We start from the raw sequence: 17,971 nt of genomic DNA on the forward strand, positions 1-17,971 counted from the left end.
CAAATCAAAACTATAATGAGGCACTTTCATCTGTTAGATTGGCAGAGAACAAAAGATAAAGAAGTTTGATAATTCCTTGAGTGGGTAAACAGGCATATTCTTTCACCATTGGGCCATCTAACCTTTTTAGAGGAAATTTGGCAATATCTTTTAAATTGAAATGCACATACCCTTTAACCCAATAAGCTTATTTATAGGAATTTATTCTACAGCGATAATTGCCTATGAAGCCAAAGAACTATGCCTAAGGATATTAATTTGCACATTGACTATAAGAGCAAAAGATTGGTTGATCAATGAGAGGCAAATTAAGATACAGTACATACAATGGAATATTCTGCAGTTGTTTCTTACGAGGCAGATTAATATGTTTTGTTTTATTTTTTTGAGACAGAGTCTCACTTTGTTGCCCAGGCTGGAGTGCAATAGCATGATCTCACTCACTGCAAACTCCACCTCCTTGGTTCAAGCAATTCTCCTGCTTCAGCCTCCTGAGTAGCTGGGATTACAGGCGTGTGCCACCATGCCCAGCTAATTTTTTTATTTTTAGTAGAGACAGCGTTTTGCCATGCTGACCAGGCTAGTCTCAAACTCCTGACTTCAAGTGATCCATCCATCGTGGCCTCCCAAAGTGCTGGGATTACAGACATGAACCACTGAGCCCAGCCTAGATTAATATGTATTGATAGGGATCAAGGGCCAAGATACATTGTTAAATAAAGAACAAGGGACAGTACAGTGTATAATGTAACCGTTTCTCTGGAAGAACATTTGCTTCTGGGGATGGGGACTGGGAGTCAGAAATGTAGGCAACATCTTTTTCACTATATATCCTTCTGTACAATTTGAATTTTTTTCATCACGTTATCTCCTCTAAAAAGAAATATAAATTTAAACACAATTAATACTACTCACCACACTCCCCCACCTAATGCCAGGCTAAGTCTTCTTAGGGAAGGCAGAGATGAGAGTCTGTAGCTATGCTGCATAAGCCTTACTGCACCCTTCTTTCCTGCCTATACTTTCTTAAAACTTGAGATCTCTGTTGCCCTAGGGGTAACTTTCACTGTAGAGACCTGGAGTTATTTATTCATATTCCAAGCCAGCTTCAGAATTTGTTTTGTCTTAGTTTATATAGTACATCTATCTTAGGTGAGCACAACTGTCAGCTAGATCCTTTCTCCCAAAACTCCAGGGATATTGATATTCCCATCTGGAGAAGCAGAGATAGACTTGGCTAACTGTGACTTTCTGGGCTACAGACACAAGTGCCTGTTCTGTTTAGCTTCCCTCCTTTTTCTTTCTAACCAATTACCAAATGTTTATTTGGCTTAGTACAGTTATACTAATTTTAATAATTTAATAATTTTAATAATATTTAAAAATTTAATAATTTTAATAATTAAAATTAATAAAATTTAAATAAATTTAATAATAGTTAATGATTCATTAACTAATGAATCATTGGTTCAAGTATAATAATTACACAGCATCATGACAGTGTCATGCACATCATTAAATATCACATTAATATTAATCTAAGGGCCAAGTACAGTGGCTCATGCCAGTAATCCCAGAACTTTGGGAGGCCGAGGCGGGTGGATCACATGAGGTCAGGAATTTGAGACCAGCCTAGCCAACATGGTGAAACCCCATCTCTAGTAAAAATACAAAAATTAGCTGGGCATGATGGCAGGCTTCTGTACTCCCAGCTACTCGGGAGGCTGAGGCAGGAGAATGGCTTGAACCCAGGAGACGAAGGTTGCAGTGAGCCAAGATCAAGCCACTGCACTCCAGCCTGGGCAACAGAGTGAGACTCCATGTCAAAACAAACAAACAAAAATTAAGTTTTCTCCTGTTACAACAAAAAGATTATTTCTGTGTTCTTTACTGTTATAACTGATTGCACATTTGACAGTACTCATTCATTTAAAGCTAAAAGACACAAAATCAGTAGTTGGACCTTTAGAATGTTCCTATTGAAAAGATTGAGGATTGAAAAATAAACCAAAACGTGTATGGGAAATTAGTGAATACAATCATGATTCTTAGACTTCTTGTTCTAGTTTTTGGCAGAATAGTGGGATGGAGTGGGGATAAAACGGAAAATGCGATCTCCTCTATTGAGAACTGCCTTACTTCACAAGAAGTCTCGGACATGTGCTCATATGTTGGGCGGGCAGCAGGGCAGGCGGGGTGGGAACACCAGTCCTTCCTAAGAATCACAAAGGACAATGGTGAACATTCAGTGAAGAATAATCATAAAATCTTTCCCTCTTGCTTCTTTTACAGGGAAGAGGGATTTCATGGTAAGAAATCAGAAGCAGCTACAGAGAAACAGAAATTAGGGTATCCTCCCATTGCTCCATTTTACTGCATGAAAGAGGATGTCCTTGCTTATGTGTTTGACAATGTATGGAGCAAGGTTGTGAGCTGTATGGAGCAGTTGACACGTAGTCACTGGGAAGGATTTGCCTCTGGTAAGGATCTTTGTGAAAACAATGTAAAAAACAATTGCTTATGATTTCTAAACCCTAACCAGTCTATTAGATGATATGCTTCATTAGTGCAAAAGGTGGGTATGCGCCAGACACAGCGGCTAATGCCTATAATCCTAACACTTTGGGAGGCCAAGGAGAAGGATCACTTGAGCCCAGGAGGTTGAGACCAGCCTGGGCAACATAGTGAGATCCTATCTCTATAAAAAATAAAAAATTAGCCAGGCATGGTGGTACACACCTGCAGTTGCAGCTGTGCAAGACGTTGAGGTGGGAGCATCACTTGAGCCCAGGAGGTCAAGGATTCTTAGCCTTCAGTGAGCTATGATTGCACCACTGCACTGTAGCCTGGGCATAAGTAACTCTGTCTCAAAAAAAAAAAAAAAAAAAAAGTAGATGTAAGAGAGCAGGGAAAACCTAAGTGTTTTTTCCTACTCTCACATATCACAACATGTCTGATCAGTGGGTAGGGCTTTTTCCCCTACAACGCAAGCAATTCTGACATCACATTCTCCAGCAGACATCAATGTGGTGTCCTGTAATTCAATTCAGCTCTGACACAATCTACCAGGAGATACTGTCAGATCCCACAAATTAAGGGCCCAGTCCCACTACCCCCAACTTCAGATGCCAGTTGCAAGCTCCAAGTTGTAACCTGTACTTCTGACCGACCAGCTATTTAGGGCTCTCTGAACCTAGTCCTTTAGGGTTTTTATGGAGGTTTCATTTTGTAGGCATGATTAAATTGTTGGCCATCGCTGATTAACTCGACCTTCAGCCCCTGTCTTCTCCCTAGAGGTCAAAAAACTGAAAAAGTTCCAACCTTCTAATTACATGATTGGTTCCCCTGCCAACCACTATCTCCCTACCCAATTCTCAGACTATCCAGGAGCCCCTAACCACCAGCCATATCATTAGCATACAAAAAACACTTACCACTTTGGGTATTCTAAGAGTTTTAGGAGCTGTGTGCCATAAACCAGGGGCAGAGGCCAAATGTTTATTGTCATCTCATGATATGATATGATATGATATGATATGACCATATACTTAGCCTCTGCCCCTGATTTCAGATCACAGTGGGTGTGATTTATGTTTGTATTCCCCACAGAAACTAACAGGTATTTAGTAAATCTTTGAGAATGAGCAGATAAATAAAAAGGCCTAGACTATGATTAGACAGAGCTTGCACTTTCTCTTTGAATATAATGATTTATGAAGAAAAATCATGTACAAGTGGCATGTTTTTTAAACTGCTGTATTAAAGTATAATCAATATATAATAAACTACACTGATTTTTCTTTCCACTTTATTTTTTATGTATTCAGAAAGTACAAGTGCCAGTTTCTTATGTGTATGTATTTCTTAGTGGTGAAGTCTAGGTCTTTCGTGTACCCATCACTCGAATAGTGAATATTGTACTCACTAGGTAATTTTTCAACTCTTGCCACCCTCCCACCTTCCCACCTTTCGGAGTCTCCAGTGTTTCTTATTCCACTCTGTATGTCCATATGTACCATTGTTTAGCTCTCACTTATAAGTAAGAACATGTGGTATTTGACTTTCTGTTTCTGAGTTATGTTGCTAGGATAATGGCCTCCAGTTCCATGTATGTTGCTTCAAAAGACATGATTTCATTCTTTTGTATGGCCAAGTAGTAGTCCTTAGTATATGTATACTCCATTTTATTTATCCAGTCCTCTCTTGATGGACACTTAGGTTGATTCCTTATCTTTGCTACTGTGAATAGTGGAGCAATAAACATGAGTGTGAATAAATATATATTTTTTGAGACAGAGTTTCGCTCTTGCAGGCTGGAGTGCAGTGGCGCAATCTTGGCTCACTGCAACCTCCACCTCCTGGGTTCAAGCGAGTCTCCTGCCTCAGCATCCTGAGTTGCTGGGATTACAGGTGCATGCCACCACGCCCAGCTAATTTTTTGTATTTTTAGTAGAGATAGGGTTTCACCATGTTGGCCAGGTTGGTCTTGAACTCCTGACCTCAGGTGATCCACCTGTCTCGGCCTCCCAAAGTGCTGGGATTATAGGCATGAGGAGCCACTGCACCCAGCTATAAGTATCTTTTTGATATAATGATTTCTCTTTGCATATATACTCAGTAGAGGGGTTGCTGGATCAAATGGTGGTTCTATTTTTAGTTCTTTGGGAAATCGCCATGCTCTTTTCCATAAAGGCTCTACTAAATTACTTCCCCACAGACTATGTAAGTGTTCCCTTTTCTCTGCATCCTTGCCAACGTCTGTCGTTTTTCATATGTTTGTTGGATGCTTATGTCTTCTTTTGAAAAATGTCTGTTCATGTCCTGTTTCTCTCTCTCTCTCTCTCTCTCTTTCTCTTTCTGAGTACAGTGGCACAGTCATAGCTCACTGCAGCCTTGACCTTCTGGGCTCAAGTGATCCTCCCACCTCAATCTCCTGAGTAGCTGGGACCACAGGAATACATTACCACACCTGGCTAATTTTGTGTATATTTTTGTAGAGATAGGGTTTAACCATGTTGCCCAGGCTGGTTTCAAACTCCTGGGCTCAAGCAATCTGCCCATCTTTGGCCTCCCAAAGGACTGGGATTACAGGCGTGAGCCACCATGCCCAGCCTGCTTATGTTCTTTTTCCCCTTTTAAATAGGGTTTTTTTGTTTGTTTGTTTGTTTTTGGATGATCAATGTGTCCTGCAATTCACATTAATTCTCGCAACTTTAAATAGGGTTATTTATTGTTTTCTTACCGAGTTGAATTCCTTGTAGATTCTGGATATTAGTCTTTTGTCAGAAGCATAGTTTGCACATTTATTTTTGCCATTTTGCCATTCTGTAGGTTATCTGTTTATTCTGTTGATTATTTATTTTGCTATGCAGAAGGTTTGTAGTTTAATTGAACCCCATTTGTCTATTTTTGTTTTCATTGCATTTGCTTTTGAAGACTTGGTCTTAAATTCTTTGCCAGGACAATGTCCAGAAGAGTTTTTCCTAGGTTTTCTTCTAGGATTTTTATAGTTTCAGGTCTTAGATTTAAGTCCTTAATCCATCTTGAGTTAATTTTTATATATGGTGAGAGATATGGATCCAGTTTTCTCAGCACTGCTTATTTAATAGACTCCTTTCCCCAGTGTATATTTGTGTTGACTTTGTCAAAGATCAGTTGATTGTAGGTATATGGCTTAATCATTTTCTATTCCATTCCATTAGTCTGAGTGTCTGTTTTTATACCAGTACCAGGCTGTTTTGATTACTATACCCTTGTATAATTTGAAGTCAGGTAATGTGATTCCTCCAGATTTGTTCTTTTTGCTTAGGATTATTTTCACTACTTGGGCTCTTTTTGGTTCCACGTGAATTTTAGTATTTTTTTCTAATTCTGTGAAAAATGGCATTGGTAATTTGATAGTGATTGTGTTGAATCTGTAGACTGCTTGATGTATATGGTCATTTTAACAATATGGATTCTTTCAATTCATGAACATGCAAAGTTTTTCCATTTGTTTGTATCATGTATGAATTCTTTAGTCAGTGTTTTATAGTTTTCCTTATAGAGCTCTTTCACCTCCATGCTTAAATATAATCCTGGATAGTTTATTTTCTTTCTCTCTTTTTTTTTTTTTTAAAAAGACCTCCTGACCTCAGGTGATCCACCCACCCCAGCCTCCCAAAGTGCTAGGATTACAGGCGTGAGCCACTGTGCCCAGCCAAGGATAGTTTATTTTCTTATAGCTATTGTAAAGTGAGTTGCTTTCTTGATTTGGTTCTTGGCTAGATCATTATTGGTGTATTGAAACCCTATTGATTTTTGGGTCTTAATTTTGTATCCTGAAACTACTAAATTTATTTATCAAATCTAAGTTTTTTGATAGAGTCTTTCAGGTATATAAGATCATACCATCAGCAAACAGGGCAATTTGACTTCCCCTTTTCAAATTTGGATGCCTTTTGTTATTTTCTCTTGCCTGATCGCTCTGACAAGGACTTGTTCAATAAGAGTGGTGAAAGTGGACATCCTTGTCTTGTTCTAGTTTTAGGGAATGCTTTCAATTTTTCCCTGTTAAGTACAATGCTAGCTATGGGTTTGTTGTATATGGCCTTTATTATGTTGAGGTATGTTCCTTCTATGCATAGTGTGTTGAGGACTTTTATCATGAAGCAATGTTGAACTTTATCCAGTGCCTTTTCTGCATCTGAGATGATCATTTGTTTTTTGTCCTTAATTCTGTTTATATGAGGTATCACATTTATTTATTTGCATATAAATCAAATAATCATCCTTTCAACTCTGGGATAAATCCCACCTGATCATGGTGTATTATCTTTTTGATGTGCTGTTGGATTCAGTTTGCTAGTATTCTGTTGAGGAATCTTGCCTCTATATTCATCAGGGACATTGTTCTTTTTTCATTGCGTCTTTGTCTGTTTTTGGTATCAGAGTTATACTGGCCTCATAGAATGCATTAAGGAGAATTCCCTCCTTTTTGATTTTTTGGAATAGTTGCAGGAGGATTGGTAGTAGTCCTTTGTATATTTTGTATAACTCAACTGTGAATCCATCTGTTTGTTTCTTTGTTTTAATCCATCTGATTTTTAGGCTTTTGTTATTTTTGGCTGTGAATCCATCTGGTTTTTGTTGTTGTTGTTGTTTGTTTTCCAGTTTTGGGTTTTTTTTTGGAGCAGAGTGTCACTCTGTCACCCAGGCTGGGGTGAAGTGGTGTGATCTCAGCTCACTGCAACCTCTGCCCTCTGGGTTCAAGCAATTCTTCTGCTTCAGTCTCTCAAGTAGCTGGGACTACAGGTGCATGCCACCACACGTGGCTAATTTTTGTATTTTTACTAGAGATGGGGTTTCACCATGTTGGCCAGGCCCAAACTCCTGACCTCAAGTGATCCGCCTGCCTCAGCCTCCCAAAGTGCTCGGATTATAGGCATGAGCCACTGCACCCAGACCCATCTGGTTTTTAGGATTTTTTTTTTTGTTGGGAGATTTTTTATTACCAATCCAATCTCACTACTCATTTTTGGTCTGTTTAGGAGTCCTGTTTCTTTCTGATTCAACCTCAGTCAGTTGTTCTGTTTCCAGCAATTTATCCATTTCCTCTAGGTTTTCTAGTTGATAAGTGTATAGTTGCTTAAAATACTCTCTAATGATCTTTTGTATTTCTGTAGTATCAGTTGTAATGTCTCCTTTTTCATTTCTGATTGTGTTTATTTCGATCTTCTTATTCTATCTAGTAATTAATCAATTTTGTTTATCTTTTCAAAAACCACCTTTTTGTTTCATTGATCCTTTGTAATTTTTTTTTTTTTTGGTCTCTATTTCATTTATTTCTGCTATGGTCTTTGTTATTTCCTTTCTTCTGTTAACCTGTTAACTTTGGGTTTGGTTTGTTCTTGTTTTACTAGTTCTTTTTTTTTTTTTTGAGATGGAGTCTCATTCTGTTGCCCAGGCTGCAGTATAGTGGGATGATCTTGGCTCACTGCAGCCTCTACCTCCCAGGTTCAAGTGATTCTCCTACTTCAGCCTCCCAAGTAGCTGGAATTGCAGGGCACAACACCATAACCGGCCTATTTTTGTATTTTTAGTAGAGACAGGGTTTTGCCATGTTGGCCAGGCGGGTCTTGAACTCCTGACCTCAAGTTATCTGTCCACCTCAGCGTCCCAAAGTGCTGAGATTACAGGCATGAGCCACCATGCTAACAAAATAGATTTCAAGACAAAAACTGTCTGGGAGAGACAAAAGCAATACTAAGAGGAAAGTTTATAGCATTAAATGCCTACATCAAAAAAGTAGAAAGATGGCTGGGCATGGTGTCTCGCACATGTAATCCTGGTACTTTGGGAGGCCAAGGCAGAAGAATTGCTTGAGGCCAGGAGTTTGAGACTAGTCTGGGCAACATAGTGAGACCTCGTCTCTACAAAAAAAATTTTTTTTAATTTAAAAAAAGTAAAAAGATCACAACTACCTAACATCACAACTCAAGGAACTAGAAAAACAAGGCTGGGTGTGGTGGCTCATGCCTGTATTAAACTCTCAAAATGCACCTTCGGCCTGCCACCAGGGAGGGTGGAGTACCTCAAACTACACACTTAAAGTGTGTTATAAGTTCTCAACTATGTATACACCCATGAAACCATCACCACAATCAATATAAGGAACATATCCATCACCCCCAAAAGTTTATGCCTTTCAATCTCTCCCTCCTGCCCTTGCGTATCTCCACATCTCCAAAGTGATTATCACAAAAAGAGTGATCTGCTTTCTGCCACTGTAGATTAGTCTGCATTTTATAGAGTTTCATGTGGGTGGAATCATGTTCTCTTTGTCTGGCTTCTTTCACTCAGGATAATGATTTTTGAGATTCATCACTGATTCATTGTGTATCATTCCTTTTTATTGCTGAGTAGTATTCCATTGTATCACAATTTGTTTATCTGTTGATGGCCAGTAGGCTCTTTTCAGCTTTGGGCTATTACATGTAAAGGTGTTAGAAACACTACTGTAAAATAAATTGGGGACATACAATTTTTTTCCATTGGGTAAATTCTTCATAGTTGAATGGCTGGGTTGTAGTTAGATATACATTTCACTTGTTAAGGATTGTTTATATAGGTTTTCTGTGCTGCTCAACAAATTATCACAAACAGTGGCTTCAAACAACATACCTCACACATTTGTGAGTCTGAAGTCCAGCAACAGCTTAGGTAGTTCTCTATTTAGGGTTTCATCTGGCTGTGATCAAGGTGTTGGTCAGGCTGGGCTCTCATGTGGTGACTTAACTGGAGAAGGAGCCACTTATACTTTTATATGTTCTTAGAAGCATGCAGTTCCTTACAGCTATAGTATTTATGTGAGCTTTATTCTTCAAAGGCAGGAAGAAAGACTGAGAGCTATTGAACTAACGACAAAAGCCTATATAACATGATCATGGGAATGACATCCCATCACTTTACCATTATCTATTGGTCTGAAGCAAGTCATAAGTCTTGCTCACACTCAAAGTGGGGGGATTTCATATAGGCATGAACACCAAGAGGTAGGAATCGTGCAGGGGCCATCTTAGAGTCTTTCTACCACATGCCCCAATAAGTCATGTTCTCCCACATGCAAAATATATTCACCTCACTCCCAAGGTTTTCAAGAGTCCCATCCCATTGTAGCATCAGCTCAAAGATCCAGAATCTTATCATCTAAATCAGGTCCTGGTGTGGATGATGTTCCTAAATGTAATCCATTCAGTACAGGTTCTGTACACAATTTCTCTCCATCTGTAGATCTGTGAAACTATAGAGACAAGCTGTCTGACCCCCAACACGCCCAACATACAAGAGTGGGACAGGCAAAGGATAATAGTTATAGACAGTACAGTTAAAAGGAGCGGGGAATGGAAGGTAAAAAAAGGGTTCATAGCAATTCTGAAATCTAGCTGGGTAAAAAATATTGGGAGTTCCATGACTAAGTTTCAAGACCTGGGACTCATCCTCTGCAGTTCTCTGCTCCATTCTCAGGGGCCTGGTTTCACCCTCTCAATGATCTTTCCTTTTTTCATGAAAGGTAGCACATGTTTATAGCTAAGTAGTTTTATCAGGCTGCTTACTGCCGTACAATTTGGGGGTGGGGTCTGACAACCTTCTTCCATTTTGTACTGACTCTGTCCTATTAGTCCAGATTGGCAGTTTTTCTATTGAAATAATTTTCTCAAAAACTTTATTGCTCTCCATGGTATCAGTAGGGTTCACTAAATTAGACAAAAGCCACATATGTGTATCTTTTCACAAAATTTCTTGTCTATCTTAGACTCCTGCCAATATGGTGAAACCCTGTCTCTAGTACAAACACAAAAATTATCTGGGCATGGTGGTGGGTGCCTGTTGTCCCAGCTACTCGGGAGACTGAGGCAGAAGAACTGCTTGAACCTGAGAGGCGGAGGTTGCAGTGAGCCAAGATCATGTCACTGCACTCCAGCCTAGGCGACAGAGGGAGACTTTGTCTCAAAAAAAAAGATGGCTTCCACACTGAAAACTGTAATATTATAGAATGAATGTAGAGGAGACTAAAGAAATGGAAAGACATCCTATGTTTATGGAGTGGAAGGCTTAATATTGTTAAAATGGCAATACTCCCCAAATAGATCTACAGTTTTAGTACAATCCCTATCAAAATTCCAGCTGCCTTTTTTTGCAGAAATGGGCAAGTTGATCCTGAAGTTCATATGGAAATATGACCCAGAATAATCAAAACGGTATTTATAAAGAATAAAGTTAGAGGATTCATACCTCCTGATTTAAAAAATTATTACAAAACTGCAGTAATCAAAACTGGCTGTGTGGAACTGGCGTAAGGACAGACAAATAGATCAGTGGAATAGAATCAAAAACTCAGAAATATACCCACACATATGTGGCCAATTAGTTTTCAAGGGTGCCAAGATCATTCAATGGGAGAAGAATAGCCTCTTCAACAGATGATGCTGGAACAGCTGTATATTCACATGGAAAAGAATAAAGTTGGATTCTGACTTCACACCATATACAAAAATCAACTCACAATGGATCAAGGACCTAAATTTGAGAGCCAAAATTATAAAACTCAGAAGAAAACAAAGGAGTAATTTTTCATAACCTTGGATATGATAATACATTGTTAGATATGACACCAAAAGCGTGAGCAGCAAAAGAAAAAATGATAGTTTGGACTTCATCATAATGTAAAACTTTGTGCCATAAAAGATGTTATCAATCAAGGAAGCAAAAGACAACCTGTAAAATGGAAGAAAATATTTACAAATCATATAACTAATAAGGATCTAGTATCTGGAGTAAAGAACTATACCTTAATAATAAAAGCTCAAACAACCCAATTTAAAAATGGGCAAATGATTTGGATAGATATTTCTCCAAAGAAGATATACAAATGACTGATAAGCACATGAAAGATGTTGTACATCATTAGTCATTAGGGAAATGAAAATCAAAACCACAATGAGATGCCACCTTATGCCCACTAAGATGGCTATGTGTATATACCTTTTTAATTAAATTTTGTTTCTTAAAGGAAAAATGCAAGTGTTAGTAAAGATAGGAAGAAATTGGAACCCTCACACATTGCAGTGGGAATATAAAATTCTGCAGCTACTGTGGAAACAATTTGGCAGCTCCTCAGAATGTTAAACATAAAATTATTAAAAGACCAAGAAAATTCCACTCTTAGGTATATAACCAAGAGAAGTGAAAACGTATGTCCATACAAAACTTGTATATGAATGCTCATAGCAGCATTATTCACAAGAGCCAAAAAGTGGAAACAACTCAAATGTCCATCAGCTGATGAATGAACACAATTTTGGTTTATCCATATGTTATGGGATGAATTGTTTCCCCCCTAAAATTCTTATGTTACAACCCTAAAGTGACTGTATTTGAAGACAGCACTTTTAGAGAGGTAATTCAGGTTAAGTGGAGTCATAAGAGTGGGCTCCTAATCCAACAGGGCTGGTGTCCTTGTAAGAAGAGGAAGGGACACCAGAGATCTGTTTCTACACACATGTGGAGAACAGGCCATGTGAGGACACAGAAAGAAGGTGGCCACCTCGAAACCAGGACAGCACCTTGATCTTGGACTTCTAGCCTCCAGAACTGTCAGAAAATAAATGTCCATTGTGCAGTCCACCCAATCAGTGCTATTTTGTTACAGCAGTCCTAGCAGACTAGTATACCATGCAATGGAATATTATTCAGCCATAAAAAGCAACTAAGTACTGATACATTACAACATGGATGAACCTTGAAAATATGCCAAATGAAAGAAGACAATCACAAAGCACCATGTATACTGTATGATTCCATTCATATGAAATATCCAGAACAGGCAGAGCTGTGGAGACAGAAAGTAGTTTAGAGGTAGCCAGGGAATGGATAAAGAGGGAATTTGAGAGGTACCGTGTTTCTTTTCAGAGTGATGGAAATTTTTTGAAATTACATAGTGGTAATAATTGTACAACACTGTGAATATATTAAAAACCACTGAACTGTACCCTTTAAAATGGTTAAAATGGTGAATTTTATGTTATATGAATCTTATCTAAAAAAATTTTTTTGAATTCTTTCAGCCTGATGAGTATCCATTAACATTGCTTGTATGTGTGTCTGCTAGTGGTGAATTGTTTCTTTTGTAGATATGAAAATTCTTTTATTTGGCTTTCATTTTTGCAAAATAATTTTATGAACTCTATGTCAATAGTTTGCCTCCTAGTAATTTTAAAACGCTGTTCATTTTCTTCTCACTTCCATTGTTTCTGAAAAGAAGTCTGTTGTCATCCTTATCTTTGTTCCTGTGTGCATGTTTTGGTTTTGTTTTTTCTTTCTGGCTGCTGTTAAGATTTTCTCTTTATCACTGGTTTTGAACAATTTGATTATGATATGCCTTAATGTAGTTTTCTTCATGTTTCTTCTGCCTGGAGTTTGTTGAACTTCATAGAGCTGTAGGTTTGTTTCATTGTTTGGAAAGCTTTCAGCAATTATTTCTTCAGATTTTTTTTTCTGTCCCACATCCTCTATCAAGACTTCAGTCACTTACAAATTAGTCTGTTTGATCACTGTTTATCCCTCAGATAACTCATGTTTAAAAAAATTTTTTTTTATGTTTTTTCTTTGTGTATTTCATTCCGGGTAATTTCTATTGTTTTGCCATCAAGTTCATTAACCATTTCTTCTACAGTGTTGAATTTGCTCATTTAGGGAATTTCATGTAAGATATTTTCATTTTCATCTCAAAGTATGATTTCAGAAAGACATATATATTTTCCATGCCTCTATTTGATTTTTTGAAAATGTGGAATAATGGAATAACTTGACTATCTGTTGATTCTAGGTTGGTTTCAGTTATTTATATTCTCTTCATTATGGCTTGTATTTTCCTGCCTGGTGATCTCTGATTGGATTTTAGACATTGTGAATGTTACCTAAGGGATGAATTTCTTTTTTTATTTTTATTCCTGCATATTTTCTTGAGCTTTGTTCTGAAATGCTATTAAGTTACTTGCAAACAGTTTGATCCATTCTGGTCTTTCTTTTATGATTTGTTAGGTCTGGCACAATATTCAGTCTAGAGCCAATTTGTTTCCCATCTACTGGGGCAAGATCTATTCCGTCCAGTGCTCCATGAATTGAGTTTGTCTGGTTTGGAGGGTAGGAACAGGCAGTATTCCTTGTTCCATGTGAGCAGCAGGTACTGTTCCCTTCTTTCAGTTTTATTTCCCCTAGCCTCAGGTGGCTTCTGATACATGCACTGATCAGTATATTTTGAATGCTCAAATGATGCCCCACCCTCTGCAGATACCATGGGTTCTCTTCCTGTATATTTCTCTTCTCTAAGATACTCTGTTCTATGAATCCTAGCTGCCTTGGTCTCTGGACTGTCAACTCAGGGAGTTACCAGGCTGTGCCTCAGTTCCCACTCTTTGTGTGTTTTTTTAGACGGAGTCTCACCCTGTCACCTGGGCTGGAGTGTAGTGGTGCAATCTCAGCTGACTGCAACCTCCACCTTCCAGGTTCAGGTGATTCTCCTGCCTCAGCCTCCTGAGTAGCTAGGATTATAGGCATGTGCCACCACGCCTGGCTAATTTTTGTATTTTTAGTAGAGACGGGGTTTCGCCATGTTGACCAGGCGGGTCTTGAACTCCTGACCTCGTGATCCGCCAACCTGCCTCCCAAAGTGCTGGGATTACAGGCTTAAGCCACTGTTCCTGGCCAGTTCCCTCTCTTTATGCCTTATCTTAGAAACTTTTTCAAGGCAATTGCAGGTCTAGTCTCATTTGTTTATCATCTCATGGTTTATGAACCTCCATTATTTGATGTACAGTGTCTTGAAAGCCATTGTTTGTTTTATTCGTTGTTTTAAGCAGGAGAGTAAACCCAGTTCATGTTACTCCATCTTGGCTGGAAGGAGAAGTCCAACAAACACATTTTTAAACTTTTTATTGAATCACAGCTTGCCAGGAGTAAAAGGAAAAAAAAGTTTTTATTGAAGAGTAATATATAAATAAAAAATACAAAGTAAGTTTACATCAAGTAAGCCTAGGCTAATATGTGTGTTTGTGTCTTAGATTTTAACAAAAAAGATTAAACAGTAAAAATTAATTTAAAAATGGGCAAACCTCACAGAATAAGGAAATAGAAAATATTTGTATACAGTTGTACAGTGTTTGTGTCTTAAGCTGTTATTTCAAAAGGATCAAAAATTTAAAAAAATAAATTTACAAATTATAAAAGTAAAATAAACTAAGGGTAATTTAGTGAAGAAAAAGAAATTTTTTAAAAATGTAGTGTAGCCTAAGTATACAGCATTTATAGACAGTAGCGTACAGTAATGACCCAGGCCTTCACATTCACTCACCACTCACTCAGTGACTCACTTAGAGCAACTTTCATTCCTGCAAGCTCCATTCATGGTAAGCACCCTATGCAAGTGTACAATAATTTATCTTTTGTACCATAATTTTATCGTACTTTTTCTGTTTAGGCTTGTTTAAATAAATACCATTGAATTATAGTTGCCTTCAGTTTTCAGTACAGTAACATGCTGTACAGGCCTGTGCCTAGGCGCAACAAGCTATATACCATTTAGCTTAGGTGCGTAATAGGCTGTACCACCCAGGCTTGTGTAAATACACTCAGACATTCACACAATGACAAAATTACCTAACGATGCAGTTCTCAGAATGTATCCCTGCTGTTAAGTGACATGAGTGTAAAATGGCAAAATGGTAAATCACGGGTACTTTGCCACAATATATATATATTTTTTTCAGTAGCAGGCCAGATTTGGCCCATGGGCCATAGTTTGCCAACCCTGCTCTGAAATGCGATCCCCATTAGAAGCAATGTTATTTAATGATTAAAGCACAGACTACGTTGCCAGACAACTGGGTTTGACTGCTGGCTCTGACACTAACTTTATCTACATCCTTGGCAAGTTGCTTAACTTCTTTGAGCCTCAGTTTATCTATAAAATGAGTATAAATACTAATACCTGTTTCATAGGGTTAAGAAATAAGTTACATCAAAGTATATAGAGCAGTTCCTGGAATATGTAAGAGCTCAGTAAATGTGAGCTGTTGTCATTACTTTTTATTGGAATACCTGGAAGTATAGAAAGAGAACACTTGCAGTTTTGGCTTTGTCATGGACCAGTTGGTTCATTGTTGTTAGAACAAACTGACAGTTACTGGTACAAACCTACCTCTACTATCAGAGCAACTTTTCCGACCTCTGTGTGAAGAAGAAGGCCAAACTACAGGCAGGTTTGCAATATATGCAGTAGGACTACATGGTCTGTGAACTATAACCTCAAAGTATATAAAACTCTGATGAAATGTAATCATGTATTTATAACTTTTTGTAATCATTTTAACTTTTAATCAAGACAGTTTTAAAGTCTAAATTTATGAAGAAAATTTTAATTTTTATTTATTTATTGAAACAGGGTTTCACTCTGTTGTCCAGGCTGGAGTACAGTGGTGCCATCACAGCTCACTACAGCCTCAACCTCCTGGGCTGAAGTTATCTTCCCACTTCAGCCTCCCAAGTAGCTGGGACCAAGGGCATGTGCCACCATGCCTAGCTAATTTTAATTTTTTGTGTAAAGATGGGGGTCTCCTTATGTTGCCCAGGCTGGTCTTGAACTACTGGCCTCAAGCAATCTGCCTCCACCTCTCAAAGTTCTTGGATTACAGATATAAGCCACCATGCCCAGCCTGCTTGGTCATTTTTATGGTGTCTTGCTCTTAGTCATATTTTCTGTTTCTGCTTTAGTTTTACATTCTATATCTGTCAATTCCAATTTCTGAAATCCTTGCTGATCTGATTATGTTGTTTTTGCTTGCTCTTTTTCAAGATGCCTTGTTTCTTTCTGGATGTGATTCTTAACAGTAGTTTCTAATCTCAGAGCTTTACCTGTCGAAATTGAGGTCTGGATTAATGAAGGCTCCCCTAGAGCTACACTGTCCAATAGAGCAGGGATCAGCCATGTTTGGCCATCAGTTAAAATTAAAATTAAGTTCCTCACTACCTAGCCACATGCTAAGTGCTCTATAGCTACAGGAGGGTAGTGGCTACCACACTGAATAGCACAGTTATAAAACATTTCCATCAACTCCAAAGGTGTGTGGGACAACTTTGCTCTAGAGAGATTTTTCTCCTTTCGCCAGGTACCAATAGGCATCATCAGCCTGGGAAACCACTTTCAACTAGTCTTGGTTTGAGGGGTTTTTTTGAATCATGCAGGTGGTATAAAATTGCACTGCAAAAATAAGTGAAAACTATGAATTCTCAGGAGAGATATTTTTTTCACAATACTGTTGCTATGGGCCAGAAGATTATCCATGGATAATAGATTCTATTCCTTTGCCCAGATGATGAGAGTAATGTTGCAGTTACCAGACCCAATTCAGAAAGTTCCTGTGTGCTGAGTGAACCACACCCTTTGGTGTTACCGCGAGTGCCACAGTCTAAGGTGCTGTCCATTATCTCAAATCCGGTAAGCCCCAGAAGGATCAGTTGGAGACCCCAGAGCTATTCTCACCAGAGGAAATTTGCTGTTGTTTGCCTTACTTGTATGATTTCTTAGTATTTTTTTAGTACAGTTATGTGTTTATCATAATAATCCAGTGACTCTTTGCATTGGTCAGTTTCAGTTTAAAATATTAATAGCAAATTAGAGTTGATAAATACTTCTCAGTCAGCTCTTCTGAGGAGGTATCCATAAGTTGTGCAATCAAGAATTAACCATGTGGTCAGCCTAAGTCTGTTTTGGCAAGAATGGAGGATAATAAAAAGGACTCATCTTAGATTCTCTATGGCCTTTACATCATCCTTTGAATGCCTCCTTCCTTTTGGCTTTTTCCTTCCTTGTTCTCTCAACCTGGCCCACCTGTTTATTTTTTATTTATTTTTTTGAAACAGTCTCTCACTCTGTCACCCAGGCTAGAGTGCAGTGGCGTGATCTCAGTTCACTGCAACCTCTGCCTCCCAGGTTCAAGCAGTTCTTGTGCCTCAGCCTTCCAAGTACCTCAGCTGATTTCTGTATTTTTAGTAGAGACAGGGATTCACCATATTGGCCAGGCCAGTCTCAAACTCCTGGCCTCATACGATCCACCTGCCTCAGCCTCCCAAAGTGCTGGGATTATAGGCGTGAGCCACCATGCCTGGTCCCTGTTTGGTTTTTAGAGACAGGAGTCTCACTATGTTGCCCAGCTGATCTCAAACTCCTAGGCTTAAGCCACCTTCCCACCTCAGCCTCCTGAGTAGCCACCACACCCAGCCTGTTTTTGTTTTTTAATATTTAAATCTGTTAACTTTGTTGCCTTTTGGATGTTTAGTACTCATAAACAGAGATAAAAATCAAACAAAAGCAAAGAGAAAAACTATTTCGAGTGAGTCTGAACAAGCACAAAGATGGTATTTCCTGCAGGAGACT

At 38.5% G+C, this 17,971-nt stretch overlaps 1 protein-coding gene across 8 annotated transcripts in view; it reads left to right on the forward strand.

Annotated features, from left to right (window-relative positions):
• The window catches only part of FAM149B1 (family with sequence similarity 149 member B1), a 57,935-nt gene that overhangs the window by 27,790 nt on the left and 12,174 nt on the right, over positions 1-17,971 (forward strand). For 7 of the 8 annotated variants that reach the window (XM_032256351.1, XM_032256347.1, XM_032256348.1 and 4 more), the window contains 2 exons: positions 2,293-2,480; positions 16,908-17,032. In XM_032256351.1, coding sequence (XP_032112242.1) covers positions 2,293-2,480; positions 16,908-17,032 — 313 coding nt within the window. The remainder of the gene's footprint in view (positions 1-2,292; positions 2,481-16,907; positions 17,033-17,971) is intronic. The other variant, XM_032256349.1, reaches the window with a different exon arrangement.

The sequence above is a fragment of the Sapajus apella genome, unplaced genomic scaffold (assembly GCF_009761245.1).
Source record: "Sapajus apella isolate SASKATOON/1434 unplaced genomic scaffold, GSC_monkey_1.0 scaffold94, whole genome shotgun sequence".
Classification (NCBI taxonomy): Eukaryota; Metazoa; Chordata; class Mammalia; order Primates; family Cebidae; genus Sapajus; species Sapajus apella.